General features: G+C 47.7%; 1 protein-coding gene across 49 annotated transcripts in view; it reads right to left on the bottom strand.

Annotated features, from left to right (window-relative positions):
- The window catches only part of LOC134927837 (uncharacterized), a 1,188,393-nt gene that overhangs the window by 193,392 nt on the left and 975,869 nt on the right, over positions 1–19,132 (bottom strand). For 47 of the 49 annotated variants that reach the window (XM_063922861.1, XM_063922855.1, XM_063922854.1 and 44 more), the window contains 2 exons: positions 5,156–5,188; positions 4,096–4,128 (listed from right to left, as the gene is read on the bottom strand). In XM_063922861.1, coding sequence (XP_063778931.1) covers positions 4,096–4,128; positions 5,156–5,188 — 66 coding nt within the window. The remainder of the gene's footprint in view (positions 1–4,095; positions 4,129–5,155; positions 5,189–19,132) is intronic. The other 2 variants (XM_063922848.1, XM_063922860.1) reach the window with 1 other exon arrangement.

The raw sequence follows: 19,132 nt of genomic DNA, 5'->3' as shown, positions 1-19,132 counted from the left end.
CTAAAGGATTTGAACACCGGGCTAGAGTATTTCCGTCTAGGTACCGTTGGAGGCAATGGTAGGAAAACAGATTTTCCTCCCGTGGCCTCAGAAATCCATTTGTCCTATTCAGGACCAAACAACTTCTCGCCACCGTAAGGTAACGCTTCTATTCCTCTCTTGACCTCTGCCTCCACCTGCCAAGAACGCAGCCAGAATGCTCGTCGTGCCGTAACTAGTGACGATGAAAGGAGAGAACTGACCTGACAGACATCAGTAGAAGCTGTACATAGATAATCAGAAGCTTCACAGATTTGATCAGCAAGAAGTATAAGGTGATCATCCTGTAGGGCGGACTTGAGTTCCGTTATCCATACAATTAGCGCCTTAGTTACCCAAATGCCAACCAAACCAGGTCAAAGCAACACTCCTGCTGCTGTATACATGGACTTTAGCATAGCTTCTAGTTTACGCTCTGAAGGGTCTTGAAGCGTAGTAGCAGTTGGTACTGGAATGGTTAATTTTTTTTTGTAAGTTTTGACACAGACGAATCCACCATTGGCAGATTCTTCCATGTAGATGTCACAGACTCTGGAAACGGGTAACTAGACTTAAATCGGCGAGGTATAGAAAACCGTTTATCTGGATTCTTCTGTGTCTCTATTAACATTTTATTAAGAGATTGAGAAAAAGGAAAACACACTGGAGATCTGTCGTTTAGTAAATACCACCTCATCATTTGTAAGAGGCTCCTCAGTCTCTGTAAACTTCAGAGACTGACGCACCGCCCTGATGAGATTATCAATGCCCGGACTGTCAATATCCTCACTATCTGACTGCTGGTCCAATTCGCCTTCCTCACGCTCATCTTGCGCAGTGAGGTCTGGCATAGAATCTTCAGAATGCAACATAGCAGAAACTGGTAAATAAGATAAATTAAAATTATCCTTTCTACCCGAAGTGGACTTTGACCTTGACAAAAGCGGAGAACCTTCTGGTATCTGTGGCGGACTCACCCAAGACTCAGATCTTGCCGCCTCCCGCTCATGGCGAGCGGTGGCCAATTCTGATTGCAAGCCAGCCATTATATCCGCTAATATTGCCCATTGAAGATCCGGGGATGAAATCGTATTAGAAAATCGGAGTAGAAATGGTATTTGTAGCTGAATTTACAAAACATACTGTACATGTGGTAGAACCATCCAGTAACACACTCTTACAGACATTGCAGTGAAACTGATTTTTTGTTTTAGATGGTGCCTTACTCATTATGCAGACAGACAATACAAATAGACAAAGACAGACAACTTGCACGACTCAGTAAAATTGTTACTAAGGTGTGTCTATATATGGCCGAAGTGCAGTGCACGTGGCCAGGACTATATGAAACCTGATCCAAAATTCCCACTAACACCCCTGCCCCATCCGGTGGAGTATTGTTGTAGGACAGGAACGTTCTGGAATCATAAACAGGAAGAAACAGGAAGCATGGTTAAAATGGCTACCATGCCATGCTTACAGTCCTAATCACAGTTCAGGTTATAAATACAGTATTTGCTGGCGTATAAGACTACTTTTTTGCCCTGAAAAACATGCCTCCAAGTGGGGGGGTCGTCTTATACGCCGGGTGCACTTCAGTTGGGATAGACATAGCTGCCATAGTGGCCTTCCGATACTCGCCCGGTGCCCATAGTGTCCTCCCGATGCCCGCCCACCTCATTCTACTCACCATCCAGTATCGCGCGATATCCAGTGCGGCCGCGGCGGGTCACTAGTGCCAATTACAGGGAGATGCAGGGACTGGCCGGAGGCGCTGCAGTCGCGTTGTGGCCGTACAATGGTGACAATGACAGGTACTGTAATGGCACTAATACTAATACTAATGGCACTCATGTGAAACCGGTAACACTAAATGCACACAGGGGTATACTTTTATACATTTTACAACTTTCTCCTCGCCCCCTCCCCCCTTCTTATGCATACCTTGATAAATACTCCCTATCCAAATCTCTTATCAGGTCATAATATACAGTATGTCACAAATCTGATGTTCTTTTACGTTTTATTTGGTGTGTGGAAGGGGGTAGTCTTATACGGCGAGTATATAACAAACTCTATATTTTGAGTGGAAATGTTGGGGGTCGTCTTATACGCCCAGTCGTCTTATACGCCGGCAAATACGGTACATGTGTAAATTTAATATAGGCTTAACAGCCTATGCAATATTCCTTGTAACCCCAGGCAGCCATGCCTATATTGCTGCTGCTATGGGCATTCACTCCCCCGCACTACCCCTGCAGCTGCGCTGCCTGCCTTGAGCTCCGTGCACCGCTGCCTCTCCAGCGGACGGGAGCGAGTGCAGGGAGCCGGGGAGCGGATGCAGGGAGTGCGGTGTATAGCTCCGGGGAGCTGCGGTCCGGAAGTGCGGCCGGCGTCTGAGTAACGTGCGGCCGCTCGGAGCGGTCTGTAAGCAGCGGCGGCAGGAGCGGCTGTGGCGGTCGCTGAGTACCGTCCGTATACAGCGGTGGTTGGAGCCGCTGGGGCGGGCGGCTTAGTCCGTAAGCAGTGGCGGGAGCGGGCGGCGCAGATAATGGAGCACTTCCCCACACAGCGGAGCGGCAGCGTGAGCTGACCGCCCTTTCTCCCCAGCATACCTGATCTCCTGTAGTGAGGGGCTATGACAGGGCTTCTTCTGTAAGCTCCGTCCAACCTTTCCTGCAGCTCAGAGACAGAGTTGCTGTTGGCTGTGAGGGTGCTCTGTGTTAGGACCGACACGCCAGTAGCTGCCCGTGCAGCGTGCACTATCCCGGACCAAGCTTCTTGCTAAGCTTGGAAGGTATGTGCTTAAGTTGAAAAAGAAAAAATAGTTAAAAATCAAAGTATGTGTGGAAGAACCACTCGTGATTGTCACTCCTGTGAGCACCGATAAAACACTGAGGTATTATGGAAGTATGGAGGGGAGGAGTTACTAAATTTAAATATTCAGTGCCTGTCCTGCTAAAGCCGTCCGTATCCCAAGAGTACTCCAGTGACCCCTAGTAGATGAAAAAAATGTAAAACAATACACACATACAGGATGAATAGGTTAAAAGCAGTTATCCCATACAGAGTCCCCTAGGGAGAGACAGAGTATGATGAGACAGCCACACAGCACCCCTATAGCTAATTATAAGGATAATAAAGGTTCAGTATTCTAATACTGCTCCCTCCCTTTGCTATGACACCCTGGTACCGCTGAGGCTAGCTGGAGTCCTTGTGGAGGGGCTGCGCTTCCCTGCCAGTCTGTCTGTGTAGAGCTGCAGAGGGAAAATGACGCTGGTGAGCTGCTAGGTCCGCTCATAGTGAACCACCCCCCCTGTAATGGCGCGCAGTCTTCACATTATTTTTTGTACTGGCTGAGGTACGCATGGTGCTCAACCCCTGTAAGCTAATTTGCCAGTGTGAGTAATGGAAGAAGTGGCTCAGCGCGCCCCTCACAGCAAACACACGAATACAGCATGTCATCCTGAGCCCGGGGAGCGCATCCTGCCTGTCAGCATCCCCCCCCCCTTCCTTTCCCAAGTCCCACGAAGCAGACAGGCTGTTGCCAAATAGCACTGTCTGAAAATAACACAGAAAAAAATAAGTGTAGAAAACTCTTCAGTAGCTTCCCTAAGCGTGACCGGCTCCTCCGCACACATTTTCTAAACTGAGTCTGGTAGGAGGGGCATAGAGGGAGGAGCCAGTGCACACTTGATTTCTTAAAGTGCACAAGGCTCCTAGTGGACCAGTCTATACCCCATGGTACTAATGTGGACCCCAGTATCCTCTAGGACAGGCATGTCCAACCTGCGGCCCTCCAGCTGTTGAGAAACTACACATCCCAGCATGCCCTGACACAGCTTTAGCATTCTCTGACAGCAAAACAGTGTCAGGGCATGCTGGGATATGTAGTTTCACAACAGCTGGAGGGCCGCAGGTTGGACATGCCTGCTCTAGGACATAAGAAAATGTAAGCGTTTGCCTAGTGGAGTTACAAATTATGGCTAAAAACCTCTGTTCACAGTTCAAGGCTCAAGAATTCTAGATAAATGGACCACCACATGCAAGTATATACTATGTAATTCTCTTCCATACCTGGATTAGGTGTGATGTTCATCTTCTTAGTTTCTTAAATGTAAAAATAAAAAGTAAGCTGTAATATTCACATTCAAAAGGTTTGTAACAATGACAAGATTTCGCTTTGAGAGAAGCTCTGTGATATCATGAACATAGAGGACACAATTACAGTGCATCACCACTTGTAGCTGAACGATTAATTGGGCATTGGATAAAAGCACCATGGGTCTCTAGATGCAGCTGGAAACAGGTGAACATAACCCAACACCCCCATTCCACACACACAGTACGCATGCAGCTACACGGGATCCGGTCTGAAGATCGACAGTGTCTAGGTCGACAATGTTTAGGTCGACAGTCACTAGGTCGACATGGAAGGTCGACAGGGTTTCTAGGTCGACATGTGCTAGGTCGACAGGTCTAAAGGTCGACATGAGTTTTTCACAATTTTTTTTTGGGGGGGGGGATTTTTTCATACTTAACGATCCACGTGGAGTACTATTGGAACGGTAAAGTGTGCCGAGCGGAGCGAAAGCACCATGCCCGAAGCATGGCGAGCGAAGCGAGCCATGCGAGGGGACACGGTGCACTAATTTGGGATCCCGGTCACTTTACGAAGAAAACGACACCAAATAAAAAATAAATAAATCCTCATGTCGACCTTTAGACCTGTCGACCTAGCACATGTCGACCTAGAAACCCTGTCGACCTTCCATCCATGTCGACCTAGTGACTGTCGACCTATAGTGGTCGACCTAAACATTGTCGACCTAGATACGGTCGATAAAACGAACCACACCCCAGCTACACATGCATCTGAATTTCATGCAGTTCCCACACAGAGTGTTTTCTTCTGTGTGGATCAATACAACACAACAAAAGGTGATCAAGAAGAAATGTCAGGTTAATCAAATGGAAAATGCGAAATAATTTTTACGTGTTTAATAGTGGCTCGCTAAACCATGGCTTAAATAAAAAACAGCCTAATTTTCAGTTCCAAGTGTTCTGGATATATGAAACCCTGAAAACATGTATATAAATTAACAATGCATGTTTATTAATTTTTTTGTTTTATTACCAGGAATCCTTGTGGTGTTAATACCCTTGATTTCTGAAACGTAAAGAGAAATGTAAATATAACAAACTACTCACATTTAGAAGAAGAAGAAAAAAAAAAAGGATTTTCATGCCTTTGTTAAAAACGAATTCTCAGGCTACTGTGAGACCGTACAAACACCATAGAAACACCATATAGGGGGGTATTCAAAATACTGGACTTTGGAAAATCGCCCTATTCAATAGCATGGCCTTTTTTCGCCTAGGCAAAAAATTCAGCTGGAGCGAAAAACACGTGGACTGGCAAATCCACGTTTTCTAACTTGGGCCGGTGAAAACACGGGCCGTGTTAGACAGCATTTTTCGCCAAAATGCCCTTTCACCAAAAAAAAAGAAAAAGAAAAAAAAGGGTGAAAAGGCATTGGATAAAAACTTCCCTAAAAAACCCAAAAGAAAACCACACGTGTAAAAAGGGGTCTCAATTGAATAGGCAGGGGGGCGAAATAAATATCTCCAAGATTACCGGTCCCAAATCAACATCCCCCATACTGCGTTGTGCAGAAACCCTAGCTCTTTAAATGGATTAGTAAAAAGCTCAGCAATACTCCCCCTCCTTATCGAGAGACCTCACCCAGTTCTGATTCAAAACCACTTTCACCTGAAAGCAAGAATTGTATGTAAATACAGCCCTGGGAAAGGCAAGAGAGACCCCAGTTCTAAATCACTCCTAGATAAAATGGCTAAAAGAGAAGGCAACCTTCCAGCTCAGCATTCTGCAATGCTTAGAATGTCTATAAACCTAGGCAGTAAGTCCAGAACATGCACAATGCCCTTTTTTTTTTACTTTTGAAGACCTGTGGAAGCTCTACAGGTGCTAATAGATAGGCCAGATGGAAGCTCGAAGACTCCCATCCTTTATCAGAAACATTTCAGAGTCCACCAAACCTGGAGAAGAAGCACTCCACCTTATGGTTCAGTAACATGTAAACATCTGTTTTATCTCACACGTCCATCAGTTGTTGAAAGACCAGGATCTGGGAAGGATGGGTTTGCCTGCTAAGTCTGCTTCCCAATTTTCCACCCAGAGAATAAAAGCCACTTGAATAAATGGAATATTTTATTCCACCTAACGCATGAACCTATTCTCTCTCATAGCCAGGACAATGTTAATGTCTCCTTGGTGGTTTATATAAGCAATGGTCTTGACGTTGACCGACTGGATCATGATGGACATTCTTTGATGAATTGGTGTCCACTGACCAGAGCATTGAAATCGTTCTGAGATTGAACATGCTTATTGGGAGCTATGAATCCTCTGGAGTCCAAAGACGCTGCAACCAAGAATGAAAATCAATAGCCTTCAAGCATCAGCAGGCTGGCATCCCTTTCCACGATTATCCAGTCCAAGATGTAGACCGATTGAGCCTTTTTTTTATTGTTTCACTTCTGTTACTAACAAAGCAATAGATGCACTTTGGAGCAAATCTGAAGAGTTGACTGGTAAAGGGTCAATCTAACTTTTTACATTTTGAAAACCATCTGAATGAAACTGCAAATTGCACTCAGAAGTAAGCATCCTCTTTATCGGGACCTTACAACAAAAGGTGAATCAACCAATAGACTTCATTAAAAACACACTGCTTATTCGTGTCAAATAGAAGGCCCAGTAAGATCATCCACTGCAAAAGAGTAAGGTTGGAGGTCTTGAGATTGTGAATCAAACCAGTAGCTTCCAAGGTACAGGCTGTCTCCACTGCAGCAAAATCAGAGAATTTCCCTTTATAAGCAGATCGTCCAAGGGAGGAGCGTCACTACCTGGATCTGAAAACATCATCCATAACTGCAATTATTTTTGTTAATACTACAGTGCTGAAAGCAGGCCGAATGATAGGGCTGAAAATAAATGGTATTAAACTTGAGAATAAACAGGTGTACCTTCCAGAGTGGGACATGTAAGTATATGTCCTTTGACATCATGAACTCAACATGCTGATGAAGAACACAACGGTATATTAAGGGATTTCAAATTCACACTGGGTCAATAGGAAATAGTTTTCTGAACAAGAAAAATATAAAATATTTGAGTAAAAGCCTCAAACCTTTCTGCTGTTTTGGGACTGGAGTGTGGAAGAAAGAAAATGAATGACCTATTTAAAAAAAAAAAAATATGATTTTACTTACCTACCAGTAAATCCTTTACTCGTAGTACGTAGCAGATGCTGGGGTCCACATTAGTACCATGGTGTATAGACGGGTCCACTAGGAGCCATTGGCACTTTAAGAGTTTTAGAGTGTGGGCTGGCTCCTCCCTCTATGCCCCTCCTACTAGACAGTCTAGAAACTGTGCCCGAGGAGACTGACAACTTCGAGAGAAGGATTATACACAGATAGTGGAGAGATTCACACCAGCTCACACATACAAGGCAAACCAAGCTAACCAGCTTGAAAACAGTAGTACTTAACCAAGAACTAAGCAGTACTGAACCAAGTAACCACTGCAGGATCACAAAGCGCTGGGCGGGCGCCCAGCATCCTCTACAGACTACGAGAAAAGGATTTACCGGTAGGTAATTAAAATCCTATTTTCTCTTATGTCCTAGAGGATGCTGGGGTCCACATTAGTACCATGGGGATGTACCAATGCTCCCAAAACGGTAGGGAGAGCGCGGAGGCTCCTGCAGAACGGATTACTTCAGGTCCTCAGAGGCCAAAGTATCGAACTTGTAAAACTTAACAAACGTGTTCGACCCAGACCAAGTAGCCGCTCGGCAAAGCTGTAAAGCAGAGACACCACGGGCAGGCGCCCAGGAAGAACCCCCCTTACGAGTAGCGTGGGCCTTAACAGATGTAGGACACGACAATCCTGTCGTAGAATACGCATGCTGGATAGTGAACCTGATCCAGCGAGAGTCTGCTTAGAAGCAGGACACCCAAGATTCTTGGGATCATACAGGACAAAGAGTCCAAATTTCTGTGACGAGCAGTCTTCTTCACATAGATTTTCAGAGCCCTTACAACATCAAGAACTTTGATGAAATTGAGGAGTCAATAGCAACTGGCACGACAATAGGATGGTTGATATGAAATGCCGACACAACCTTCGGAAGGCACTGCTGACGTGTCCGGAGCTCAGCTCTATCTTCATGGAAGATTAAGTAGGGGCTTTTACAAGACAAAGCCCCCAACTCCGACACACGTCTTCTAGCAGAAGCGAAGGTCAACAGAGTGACAGCCTTCCACGTGAGAAACTTGACCTCAACCTCCTGTAGAGGCTCAAACCAATCCGATTGGAGGAACTGCAAACACCACGTCAAGATCCTAGGGTGCCGTAGGTGGCACAAAGGGAGGCTGGATGTAAAGAACCTCTTTATAAAAAAAAAAAATCAACCTCAGGGAGGGAAGCCAACTGTTTCTGGAAGAAAACAGATAGGGCCGAAATCTGGACCTTTACGATCCCAACCTCAGGCCAATAGCCACACCTGCTTGCAGGAAGAGAAGAAAACGTCCCAGTTGAAACTCCACCGTAGGAAACCTCCTGGATTCACACCAAGATAACTACTTTTTCCAAATGCGATGGTAATGTTTAGACATTACTCCTTTCCTAGCCTGTATCAGGGTAGGAATAACCTTGCTCGGAATGCCCTTCCGAGCTAATATCTGGCATTCAACTTCCATGCCGTCAAACGTAGCCGCGGTAAGTCTTGATAAGCAAACAGCCCCTGCTGCAGCAGGTCCTCCCGAAGAGGAAGAGGCCCCGGATCTTCCAGCAGAAGACCCAGAAGATTCGCGTACCAAGCCATTCTTGGCCAGTCCAGAGCAATGAGGATTGCCTGAACTCCTGTTCTCCTTATAAGTTTTAGAACTCTTGGAATGAGTGGAAGTGGAGGAAACGCACACAGACTGGAATACCCCACGGAGTTACCAGGGTGTCCACCACCACGGCTTGCGGTCCCTTGACCTGGAACAATACCTCCGAAGCATCTTGTTGAGACGAGGGGCCATCATGTCTATTTGAGGTACACCCCAAAAGATCTGTTGTTATCTCCGGATGGAGTCCCACACTCCTGGATGGAGATCGCTTCTGCTAAGGAAGTCCACTTCCCAGTTGTCTACTCCCGGAATGAAGATTGCCGCCAACGCGTGCTTTTCTGCCCAGAGGATGATTCTTGTTACATCTGACATTGCAGTTCTGCTCTTCGTTCCGCCCTGTCGGTTTATGTAGGCCACCGTCGTTACATTGTCCGACTGCACTTGAATGGCTCGATATCGCAGAAGATGAGCCGCTTGGAGAAATCCGTTGTAGACGGATCTTAGTTCCAGAATGTTTATTTGAAGACTGGATTCCAGGCTTGACCACCTTCCTTGGAAGGTTTCCCCCAGAGTGACTGCGCCCCAGCGACTTGCATCCATGGTAAGGACCCAGTCCTGAATCCCGAACCTGCGGCCCTCCAGAAGGTGCAGCCACCAGGAGTGAAAACCTGGCTTTCGGCGACATACATCCTCTGGTGCATGTGTAGGTGAGAACCCGACCATTTGTCTAGGAGATCCAGTTGGAAGGACCGAGCATGAAACCTTCCGTACTGTAGAGTCTAGTAGGAGGCAACCATCTTCCCCAGAAGGCGAATGCACTGATGAACCGATACCCGGGTTGGCTTCAGGACATCCCGGACCATTGTTTGAATCACCAACGCTTTCTCCTCCGGCAGAAACACCCTCTGCACTTCCGTGTCGAGGACCATCCCCAGAAAAGAATCTCCTTGTCGGCTCCAAATGTGACTTTGGAAGGTTCAGGATCCAACCGTGTTCCCTGAGCAGATGAGTCGTGAGAACAATGGACGGCAACAACGTCTCCCGACACGATGCCTTTATCAGCAGATCGTCCAGATATGGGATTATGTTCACCCCCTGTCTGCGGAGGAGAACGATCATCTCGGCCATCACCTTGGTGAATACCCTCGGTGCTGTGGAGAGGCCAAATGGTAGTGCCTGAAATTTATAGTGACTGTCCAATAGTGCAAATCTGAGATAAGCCTGGTGTGGCGGCCAAATCGGAATGTGGGAGGTACGCATTCTTGATATCCAGGAATACCAGGAACTTTCTCCTCCTCTAGACCTGAAATCACTGCTCTGAGACTCCATTTTGAATTTGAACACCCTCAGGTAAGTGTTCAACGATTTCAAGTTCAAAATCTGTCTGACCGAACCATTCGGTACCACGAAAAAGTTTGAATAATAACCCTTGTTTTGCATATGAGGTGGAACTGGGACAATGACCTGTGATTTTTCCAATTTTAGGATGGCTTCCCGTAGGATAGCCCTGTCTGTCAGCAAAGCTGGCAAGCCTGATATAGAGCATCGGTGAGGCGGGAGTTCTTGAAACTACAGTCTGTACTTCCTGCGACACAACATCCTGTACCCAGGGATCCAGGCCGGACGACACGCAGACGTGTCTGAAACGTCCGAGTCTCGCAACCACCAGCTCGTCCGCCAGGCTGTGCGGTCCACCGTCATGCTGAGGATTTTGAGGAACCAGAAGCAGGTTTCTGGTCATGGGAGCCTGCGGGTGCAGGCTTTTTGGATTTTGCACGACCACCTTTAAAGAAAGTGGTAGGAGGCTTGGATTTTTTTGCTTTAGCGGTCCGAAAGGACTGCAACACAGCTCTAAAAAATGGTTTCTTCGTAGGTGGTGTAGCAGAAGGAAGGAAAGGTGACTTATCCACGGTTGCCGTGGAAATCCACGCATCCATCAATTCCCAAAAAGAGCCTGACCTGTGTAGGGTAGGTTCTCCACACTTCTCCCGGATTCTGCGTCTGCAGACCATTGGCGTAGCCAGAGTCTCCTGTGAGCGGAGACCGACATGGAAGAAATCCGTGCAGTCAGCGTACCCAGGTCCTTCATGGATTCCACCATGAACCCCCGCAGAATCCTGTATTTTACGTAAAAACAACTCAGTCTCACTTCTATCCATTGTATCCAAATCCTCTAGTAATGTGCCCGACCACTTTACTATGGCTTTAGAAATCCATGCACAGGCAATAGTGGGCCTTAACGCCACTCCTGAAGCAGTGTATATGGATTTGAGCTTAGTGTCAATCTTACGATCAGCCGGTTCTTTTAACGCGGTAGATCCAGGGACAGGTAAAACCACCTTTTTAGACAGTCTGGAGACAGATGCATCAACTATGGGTGGGTTTTCCCATTTTCTTCCATCCTCCTCAGGAAAGAGAAAAGCAACCAGAACCCTTTTTGGGATCTGGATTTTTTTCTCTGGGTTTTCCCAGGATTATTCAAATATAGCGTTCAATTCTTTTGACGCAGGAAAGGTTAGCGAGGCTTTCTTATTGTAAGTGAAGTAAGCCTCCTCAACCTGCTCAGGTGTTGTGTCAGTAATATTTAACACATCTCTAATTCCCTCAACCATGAGCTGCACCCCCTCTGCAAGGGATGTCGCCCCCCTCAGCACGTCCCCATCACCGTCTGCTGTATCAGCGTCATCATGCATAATCTGGGCAAGTGCACGTTTCTGTGGGAACATACTAGGGGATTTTGCAGGAACAGGAACAGAACCTGACCAAACTGCCATAGAGTTCTTTAACACCTGAGTTTCAGTCTCAGAATGAGCTATCATGGTAGAGATCAGCCCCTTAATAGAGGTCAACCACTCAGGATAATTAATAGGGATCTGTACATGGAATGGAATCCTCCCAAGAGGAAGCATCCTTTGCAGCATATGACACAGAGTCCCTAGACATGGCTATGTGAGACAACAAACTCCCACACACACACACAGGGAAATGTCAGACACAGTTTACCCCCAAGTATGCCACAGAGACACAGATTGGAGCCAACCCACACACAGCGCTTACTGAGGTAGATACTGTATAATACAACTACCCAGCGCTTACTGTGTACCTTAATAGACTACACAATATTTACACAGCCCTCCCCCCACCTCTACAACCCCCTGTTACCGCACAGGATAGCTGGAGTTGCTTGGAGGGACAGCTCTCCCTGTCAGCGTCTCTGTAGAGGATCTGCAGGCAGGAAAATGGCGCTGAACGCTGCTGGGTCCGCTCTGAGCGGAAGCTCCGCCCCCTGAACATGGCGCTGTTTCCCGCTGTTCAATTCTTTATACTGGCCTGAGGATTTCTGCTGGCAGTGTAACAGAGGTCCCTGACAGACTTGCTGACCAGTGTAGGGCATCAGCGCTGGCTCAGGGCACCCCTCAGAGCGCCGCGCTATGTACCGCTGAGCCTCCGGAGCGCAGTTAATACTGCGCTCCCACCCTGTTGCCGCCATCTTCACACCAGATCCCCGCTTGCTGAGGGGGCCGGTGACTCATTCGCCACCAGAATTCTTCTGGCTCTGTTAAGGGGTGGCGACATTCTGCGGAGTGAGCGGTCGCCTGGGGCGGCTATCGATCACCCCCCTAAGGAGCTAATGTCCTGTCAGCGGAGATACTGGCTCAAAACCCCTCAGGGCAGACACTACTTCCCCACCCCCAAGTCCCACGAAGCAGGGAGGCTGTTGCCAGCAGCCTCCCTGTGCCTAACTTAACTCTTCGAAAAATAATAAAACGAAAGAAGCTCTAGGATAGCGGTGGCCAACCTGTGGCTCTTGAGCCGCATGTGGCTCTCTCTTTATTCAAATGTGGCTCCCAACACTCTAAATCATGTGACCACAACAGGTACAAAAATCGCTACACTCCAGCCAGACACGCAGCAGCACTACAGGGACTGAAAACTGAAGAGCCAGATACTAGAGGTGAGACACCCACAAGCAAACAGAGGACACATTAGGTACTGCTGCAATGGCACGAGTTGATGGGGGGGCTGTAGTGATACATGAGGCTGGGCTAGTGTGACACATGGCAGAGAGCTGGCTGGAGAGACACAGGAGGGTCCTGGGAGGAGTGATATGGGAGGGTGCTGAAAGTAGTGACACATGGGAGATATGGCTGGAGTGACATAGGAGGGTGGTAGCAGGAGTGACATAAGCGTGTGGTTGCAGGAGTGACACATGGGGGAGCTGGATGGAGTGATAGGAGGGTGATTGCAGGAATGACTCTTGGAAGAGCTGTCTGGAGTGACAGGAGGGTGTTGGCTGGAGTGACACATGGGAGAGCTAGCATGAGTGACACGGGGAGCTGGCTGGAGTGACATAGGAGAGTGCTAGCAGGAGTGACATGGGGGAGCTGGCTGGAGTGACATAGCAGGGTCTTGGCAGTTGTGACACATGGGGGAGCTGGCTGGAGTGACACGGCGGAGCTGAAATTGTTTTATGTGAATCTGGCTTTTTCAATTATATATTTTGTGAAAGTGGCTTTTTCAATGGATCTGGTTTTAAAAAAAAGTATTTTATGTCGTTCTGGCTTTTTCAATGTATTTTATACCAGGGGTGTGGCCTAGCAGGCACAAGGCCACATTCCATTTTTGCATGCGCGCCATCGACTCGATGTCGGCTCTGACACGTACCTAACAAGGTTTTTTTTGGCTCTGTCACCGACTGGTTGGCCACCCCTGCTCTAGGAACTCCCCTAACTGTGACCGGCTCCCCGGGCACATTTTCTAAACTAAGTCTCGTAGGAGGGGCATAGAGGGAGGAGCCAGCCCACACTCTCAAACTCTTAAAGTGCAAATGGCTCCTAGTGGACCCATCTAAAACCCCTGGGTACTAAAGTGGACCCCAGCATCTTCTAGGACGTAAGAGAAATATAAAATACTTAAGTTATTTTCTCTCTGTAGGTCTGTAGTGAAAAAATCCACTGGAAGAGGACATTAGGACATCTACTGTAGAATGTATGCAATAAAAGAAAAGCAGATAGGCCCTCAACACAGGAGAACAAGGACGAGCTTCAAGCAAATCATGCTGTCTGTTTGTCCACTAATGACCTCGGAAAGAATGTTTTTTTTTTTGTTTTTTGTTTTTCAAACTAAAAAAAAAAGAAAGAACAGGATCTCTCTAGAGGTGAGAATGTACTCTAGTCTAATTCTCCATCCAATGTAGGAAGTAAAGTACAGTGGGGCAAAAAAGTATTTGGACATTTATTTTCCGCAAGAACATACAAATAAATTGTTTAAAAATCATACCTACAAAGATTTCCTGTTTTTTTCAGATTCCGTCTCTCAGTTGAAGTGTACCTATGATGGAAATTACAGACCTCATCTTTTTAAGTGGGTCAACTTGCACAATCGGTGGCTGTCCAAATACTTTTTTGCCTCACTGTACATGGCATGCCAAGATCAAAATGCAAATCAATTGCAGCTTTCCAGAGGTACACAAAACCACAGATACAATAACCGCAGTAGAAAATTCAGTAAGAACCAATGCTTTCAGCCACTTTTTCCACCTATCGCTCCTTCACATCCTTATCGATCCAAGCTGAAGAAAGGAGTTTCCAAGGAAGGCCCCTGCTGGAGGTGCAAACCCTTAAGGAATGCATCAAATTTCATATCCTTGCTATCCTGAAAGGTAGCAGCGTTCAGGTCCAGAATAGTAATGGATTTTAAGAAACCAGGTGTAAGAGCATGCACACATTAAGAGGGGACTTCCACTTTACAATAGCTTCGCTAGACGGAGATCAGAGGTACTGCAATTTGCAGGATACCTGAAATTTAAGGGTGTAGTACGGCTGACCGGCGGTCAGGAAACCGTCTGTCAGCTTACAGATGCTGGGATCCTGGCAGCATAACGACGCCAGGATCCCGGCGAGGAGGGGCGAGTGCAGCAAGCCCTTTGCAGGCTCGATGCGCTCGCCACGCTACGGGCTCGGTGGCGACCGCGGGTTCTATTCCCACTCTATGGGTGTCGTGGAAATAGTCCCTGTTGGTCGGCATGCCGACCATCGGAATAGTGAGCAGTCGGGATGGTGGAGGAGATCATGTGACTATCGGTCAGCTGACCGCCGGTCACATGAATACCACCCGAAAATTACAATAAAGTGTGATCCAGTCTTCAGTATGTAAAACCTTTAACTCCAAGAAAGATGTAAAAATAAGAATTTACTTACCGATAATTCTATTTCTCGTAGTCCGTAGTGGATGCTGGGGACTCCGTCAGGACCATGGGGATTAGCGGCTCCGCAGGAGACAGGGCACAAAAGTAAAAGCTTTAGGATCAGGTGGTGTGCACTGGCTCCTCCCCCTATGACCCTCCTCCAAGCCTCAGTTAGGATACTGTGCCCGGACGAGCGTACACAATAAGGAAGGATTTTGAATCCCGGGTAAGACTCATACCAGCCACACCAATCACACTGTACAACCTGTGATCTGAACCCAGTTAACAGCATGATAACAGCGGAGCCTCTGAAATGATGGCTCACAACAATAATAACCCGATTTTTGTAACAATAACTATGTACAAGTATTGCAGACAATCCGCACTTGGGATGGGCGCCCAGCATCCACTACGGACTACGAGAAATAGAATTATCGGTAAGTAAATTCTTATTTTCTCTGACGTCCTAAGTGGATGCTGGGGACTCCGTCAGGACCATGGGGATTATACCAAAGCTCCCAAACGGGCGGGAGAGTGCGGATGACTCTGCAGCACCGAATGAGAGAACTCCAGGTCCTCCTCAGTCAGGGTGTGCCCCTGACCAAGTATCAGCTCGGCAAAGTTGTAAAGCCGAGACCCCTCGGGCAGCCGCCCAAGATGAGCCCACCTTCCTTGTGGAATGGGCATTTACATATTTTGGCTGTGGCAGGCCTGCCACAGAATGTGCAAGCTGAATTGTACTACACATCCAACTAGCAATCGTCTGCTTAGACGCAAGAGCACCCAGTTTGTTGGGTGCATACAGGATAACAGCAAGTCAGTTTTCCTGACTCCAGCCGTCCTGGAAACTATATTTTCAGGGCCCTGACAACATCTAGCAACTTGGAGTCCTCCAAGTCCCTAGTAGCCGCAGGTACCACAATAAGCTGGTTCGGGTGAAACACTGACACCACCTTAGGGAGAAACTGGGGATGAGTCCGCAGCTCTGCCCTGTCCGAATGGACAATCAGATATGGGCTTTTTTGAGACAAACGCCGCCAATTCTGACACTCGCCTGGCCGAGGCCAGGGCCAACAGCATGGTCACTTTCCCTGTGAGATATTTCAAATCCACAGATTTGAGCGGTTTAAACCAATGTGATTTTAGGAATCCCAGAACTACGTTGAGATCCCACAGTGCCACTGGAGGCACAAAAGGGGGTTGTATATGCAGTACTCCCTTGACAAACTTCTGGACTTCAGGAACTGAAGCCAATTCTTTCTGGAAGAAAATCGACAGGGCCGAAATTTGAACCTTAATGGACCCCAATTTGAGGCCCATAGACACTCCTGTTTGCAGGAAATGCAGGAAACGACCGAGTTGAAATTTCTTCATGGGGCCTTCCTGGCCTCACACCACGCAACATATTTTCGCCACATGTGGTGATAATGTTGTGCGGTCACCTCCTTCCTGGCTTTGACCAGGGTAGGAATGACCTCTTCCGGAATGCCTTTTTCCCTTAGGATCCGGCGTTCAACCGCCATGCCGTCAAACGCAGCCGCGGTAAGTCTTGGAACAGACATGGTACTTGCTGAAGCAAGTCCCTTCTTAGCGGCAGAGGCCATGAGTCCTCTGTGAGCATCTCTTGAAGTTCCGGGTACCAAGTCCTTCTTGGCCAATCCGGAGCCACGAGTATAGTTCTTACTCCTCTACGTCTTATAATTCTCAATACCTTGGGTATGAGAAGCAGAGGAGGGAAGACATACACCGACTGGTACACCCACGGTGTAACCAGAACGTCCACAGCTATTGCCTGAGGGTCTTTTGACCTGGCGCAATACTTGTCCAGTTTTTTGTTCAGGCGGGACGCCATCATGTCCACCTTTGGTCTTTTCCAACGGTTCACAATCATGTGGAAGACTTCCCGATGAAGTCCCCACTCTCCCGGGTGGAGGTTGTGCCTGCTGAGGAAGTCTGCTTCCCAGTTGTCCACTCCCGGAATGAACACTGCTGACAGTGCTATCACATGATTTTCCGCCCAGCGAAAAATCCTTGCAGTTTCTGCCATTGCCCTCCTGCTTCTTGTGCCGCCCTGTCTGTTTACGTGGGCGACTGCCGTGATGTTGTCCCACTGGATCAATACCGGCTGACCTTGAAGCAGAGGTCTTGCTAAGCTTAGAGCATTGTAAATTGCCCTTAGCTCCAGTATATTTATGTGGAGAAAAATCTCCAGACTTGATCACACTCCCTGGAAATTTTTTCACTGTGTGACTGCTCCCCAGCCTCTCAGGCTGGCCTCCGTGGTCACCAGCATCCAATCCTGAATGCCGAATCTGCGGCCCTCTAGAAGATGAGCACTCTGTAACCACCACAGGAGAGACACCCTTGTCCTTGGAGATAGGGTTATCCGCTGATGCATCTGAAAATGCGATCCGGACCATTTGTCCAGCAGATCCCACTGAAAAGTTCTTGCGTGGAATCTGCCGAATGGAATCGCTTCGTAATAAGCCACCATTTTTCCCAGGACTCTTGTGCAATGATGCACTGACACTTTTCCTGGTTTTAGGAGGTTCCTGACTAGCTCGGATAACTCCCTGGCTTTCTCCGGGAGAAACACCTTTTTCTGGACTGTGTCCAGAACCATCCCTAGGAACAGCAGACGTGTCGTCGGAAACGGCTGCGATTTTGGATATTTAGAATCCACCCGTGCTGTCGTAGAACTACTTGAGATAGTGCTACTCCGACTTCCAACTGTTCTCTGGACCTTGCCCTTATCAGGAGATCGTCCAAGTAAGGGATAATTAAGACGCCTTTTCTTTGAAGAAGAATCATCATTTCGGCCATTACTTTGGTAAAGACCCGGGGTGCCGTGGACAATCCAAACGGCAGCGTCTGAAACTGATAGTGACAGTTCCGTACCACGAACCTGAGGTACCCTTGGTGAGAAGGGCAATTTGGGACATGGAGGTAAGCATCCTTGATGTCCAGGGACACCATATAGTCCCCTTCTTCCTGGTTCGCTATCACTGCTCTGAGTGACTCCATCTTGATTTGAACCTTTGTATGTAAGTGTTCAAAGATTTCCCATTTAGAATAGGTCTCACCGAGCCGTCTGGCTTCAGTACCACAATATAGTGTGGAATAATACCCCTTTCCTTGTTGTAGGAGGGGTACTTTGATTATCACCTGCTGGGAATACAGCTTGTGAATTGTTTCCAATACTGCCTCCCTGTCGGAGGAAGACGTTGGTAAAGCAGACATCAGGAGCCTGCGAGGGGGAGACGTCTCGAATTTCCAGTCTGTACCCCTGGGATACTACTTGTAGGATCCAGGGGTCCACTTGCGAGTGAGCCCACTACGCGCTGAAACTCTTGAGACGACCCCCCACCGCACTTGAGTCCGCTTGTACGGCCCCAGCGTCATGCCGAGGACTTGGCAGAAGCTGTGGAGGGCTTCTGTTCCTGGGAATGGGCTGCCTGCTGCAGTCTTCTTCCCTTTCCTCTATCCCTGGGCAGATATGACTGGCCTTTTGCCCGCTTGCCCTTATGGGGACGAAAGGACTGAGGCTGAAAAGACTGTCTTTTTCTGCTGAGATGTGATTTGGGGTAAAAAAAGGTGGATTTTCCAGCTGTTGCCGAGGCCACCAGGTCCGATGGACCGACCCCAAATAACTCCTCTCCTTTATACGGCAATACTTCCATGTGCCGTTTGGAATCTGCATCACCTGACCACTGTCGTGTCCATAAACATCTTCTGGCAGATATGGACATCGCACATGCCAGAGTGCAAATATCCCTCTGTGCATCTCGCATATATAGAAATGCATCCTTTAAATGCTCTATAGTCAATAAAATACTGTCCCTGTCAAGGGTATCAATATTTTCAGTCAGGGAATCCGACCAAGCCACCCCAGCGCTGCACATCCAGGCTGAGGCGATCGCTGGTCGCAGTATAACACCAGTATGTGTGTATATACCTTTTTAGGATATTTTCCAGCCTCTCAGCTGGCTCCTTGAGGGCGGC

This window comes from Pseudophryne corroboree, chromosome 5 (assembly GCF_028390025.1).
Source record: "Pseudophryne corroboree isolate aPseCor3 chromosome 5, aPseCor3.hap2, whole genome shotgun sequence".
Lineage (NCBI taxonomy): Eukaryota > Metazoa > Chordata > Amphibia > Anura > Myobatrachidae > Pseudophryne > Pseudophryne corroboree.
The sequence above is the reverse complement of the archived record's forward strand: the minus strand, read 5'-3'. Positions and strand labels throughout refer to the sequence as shown.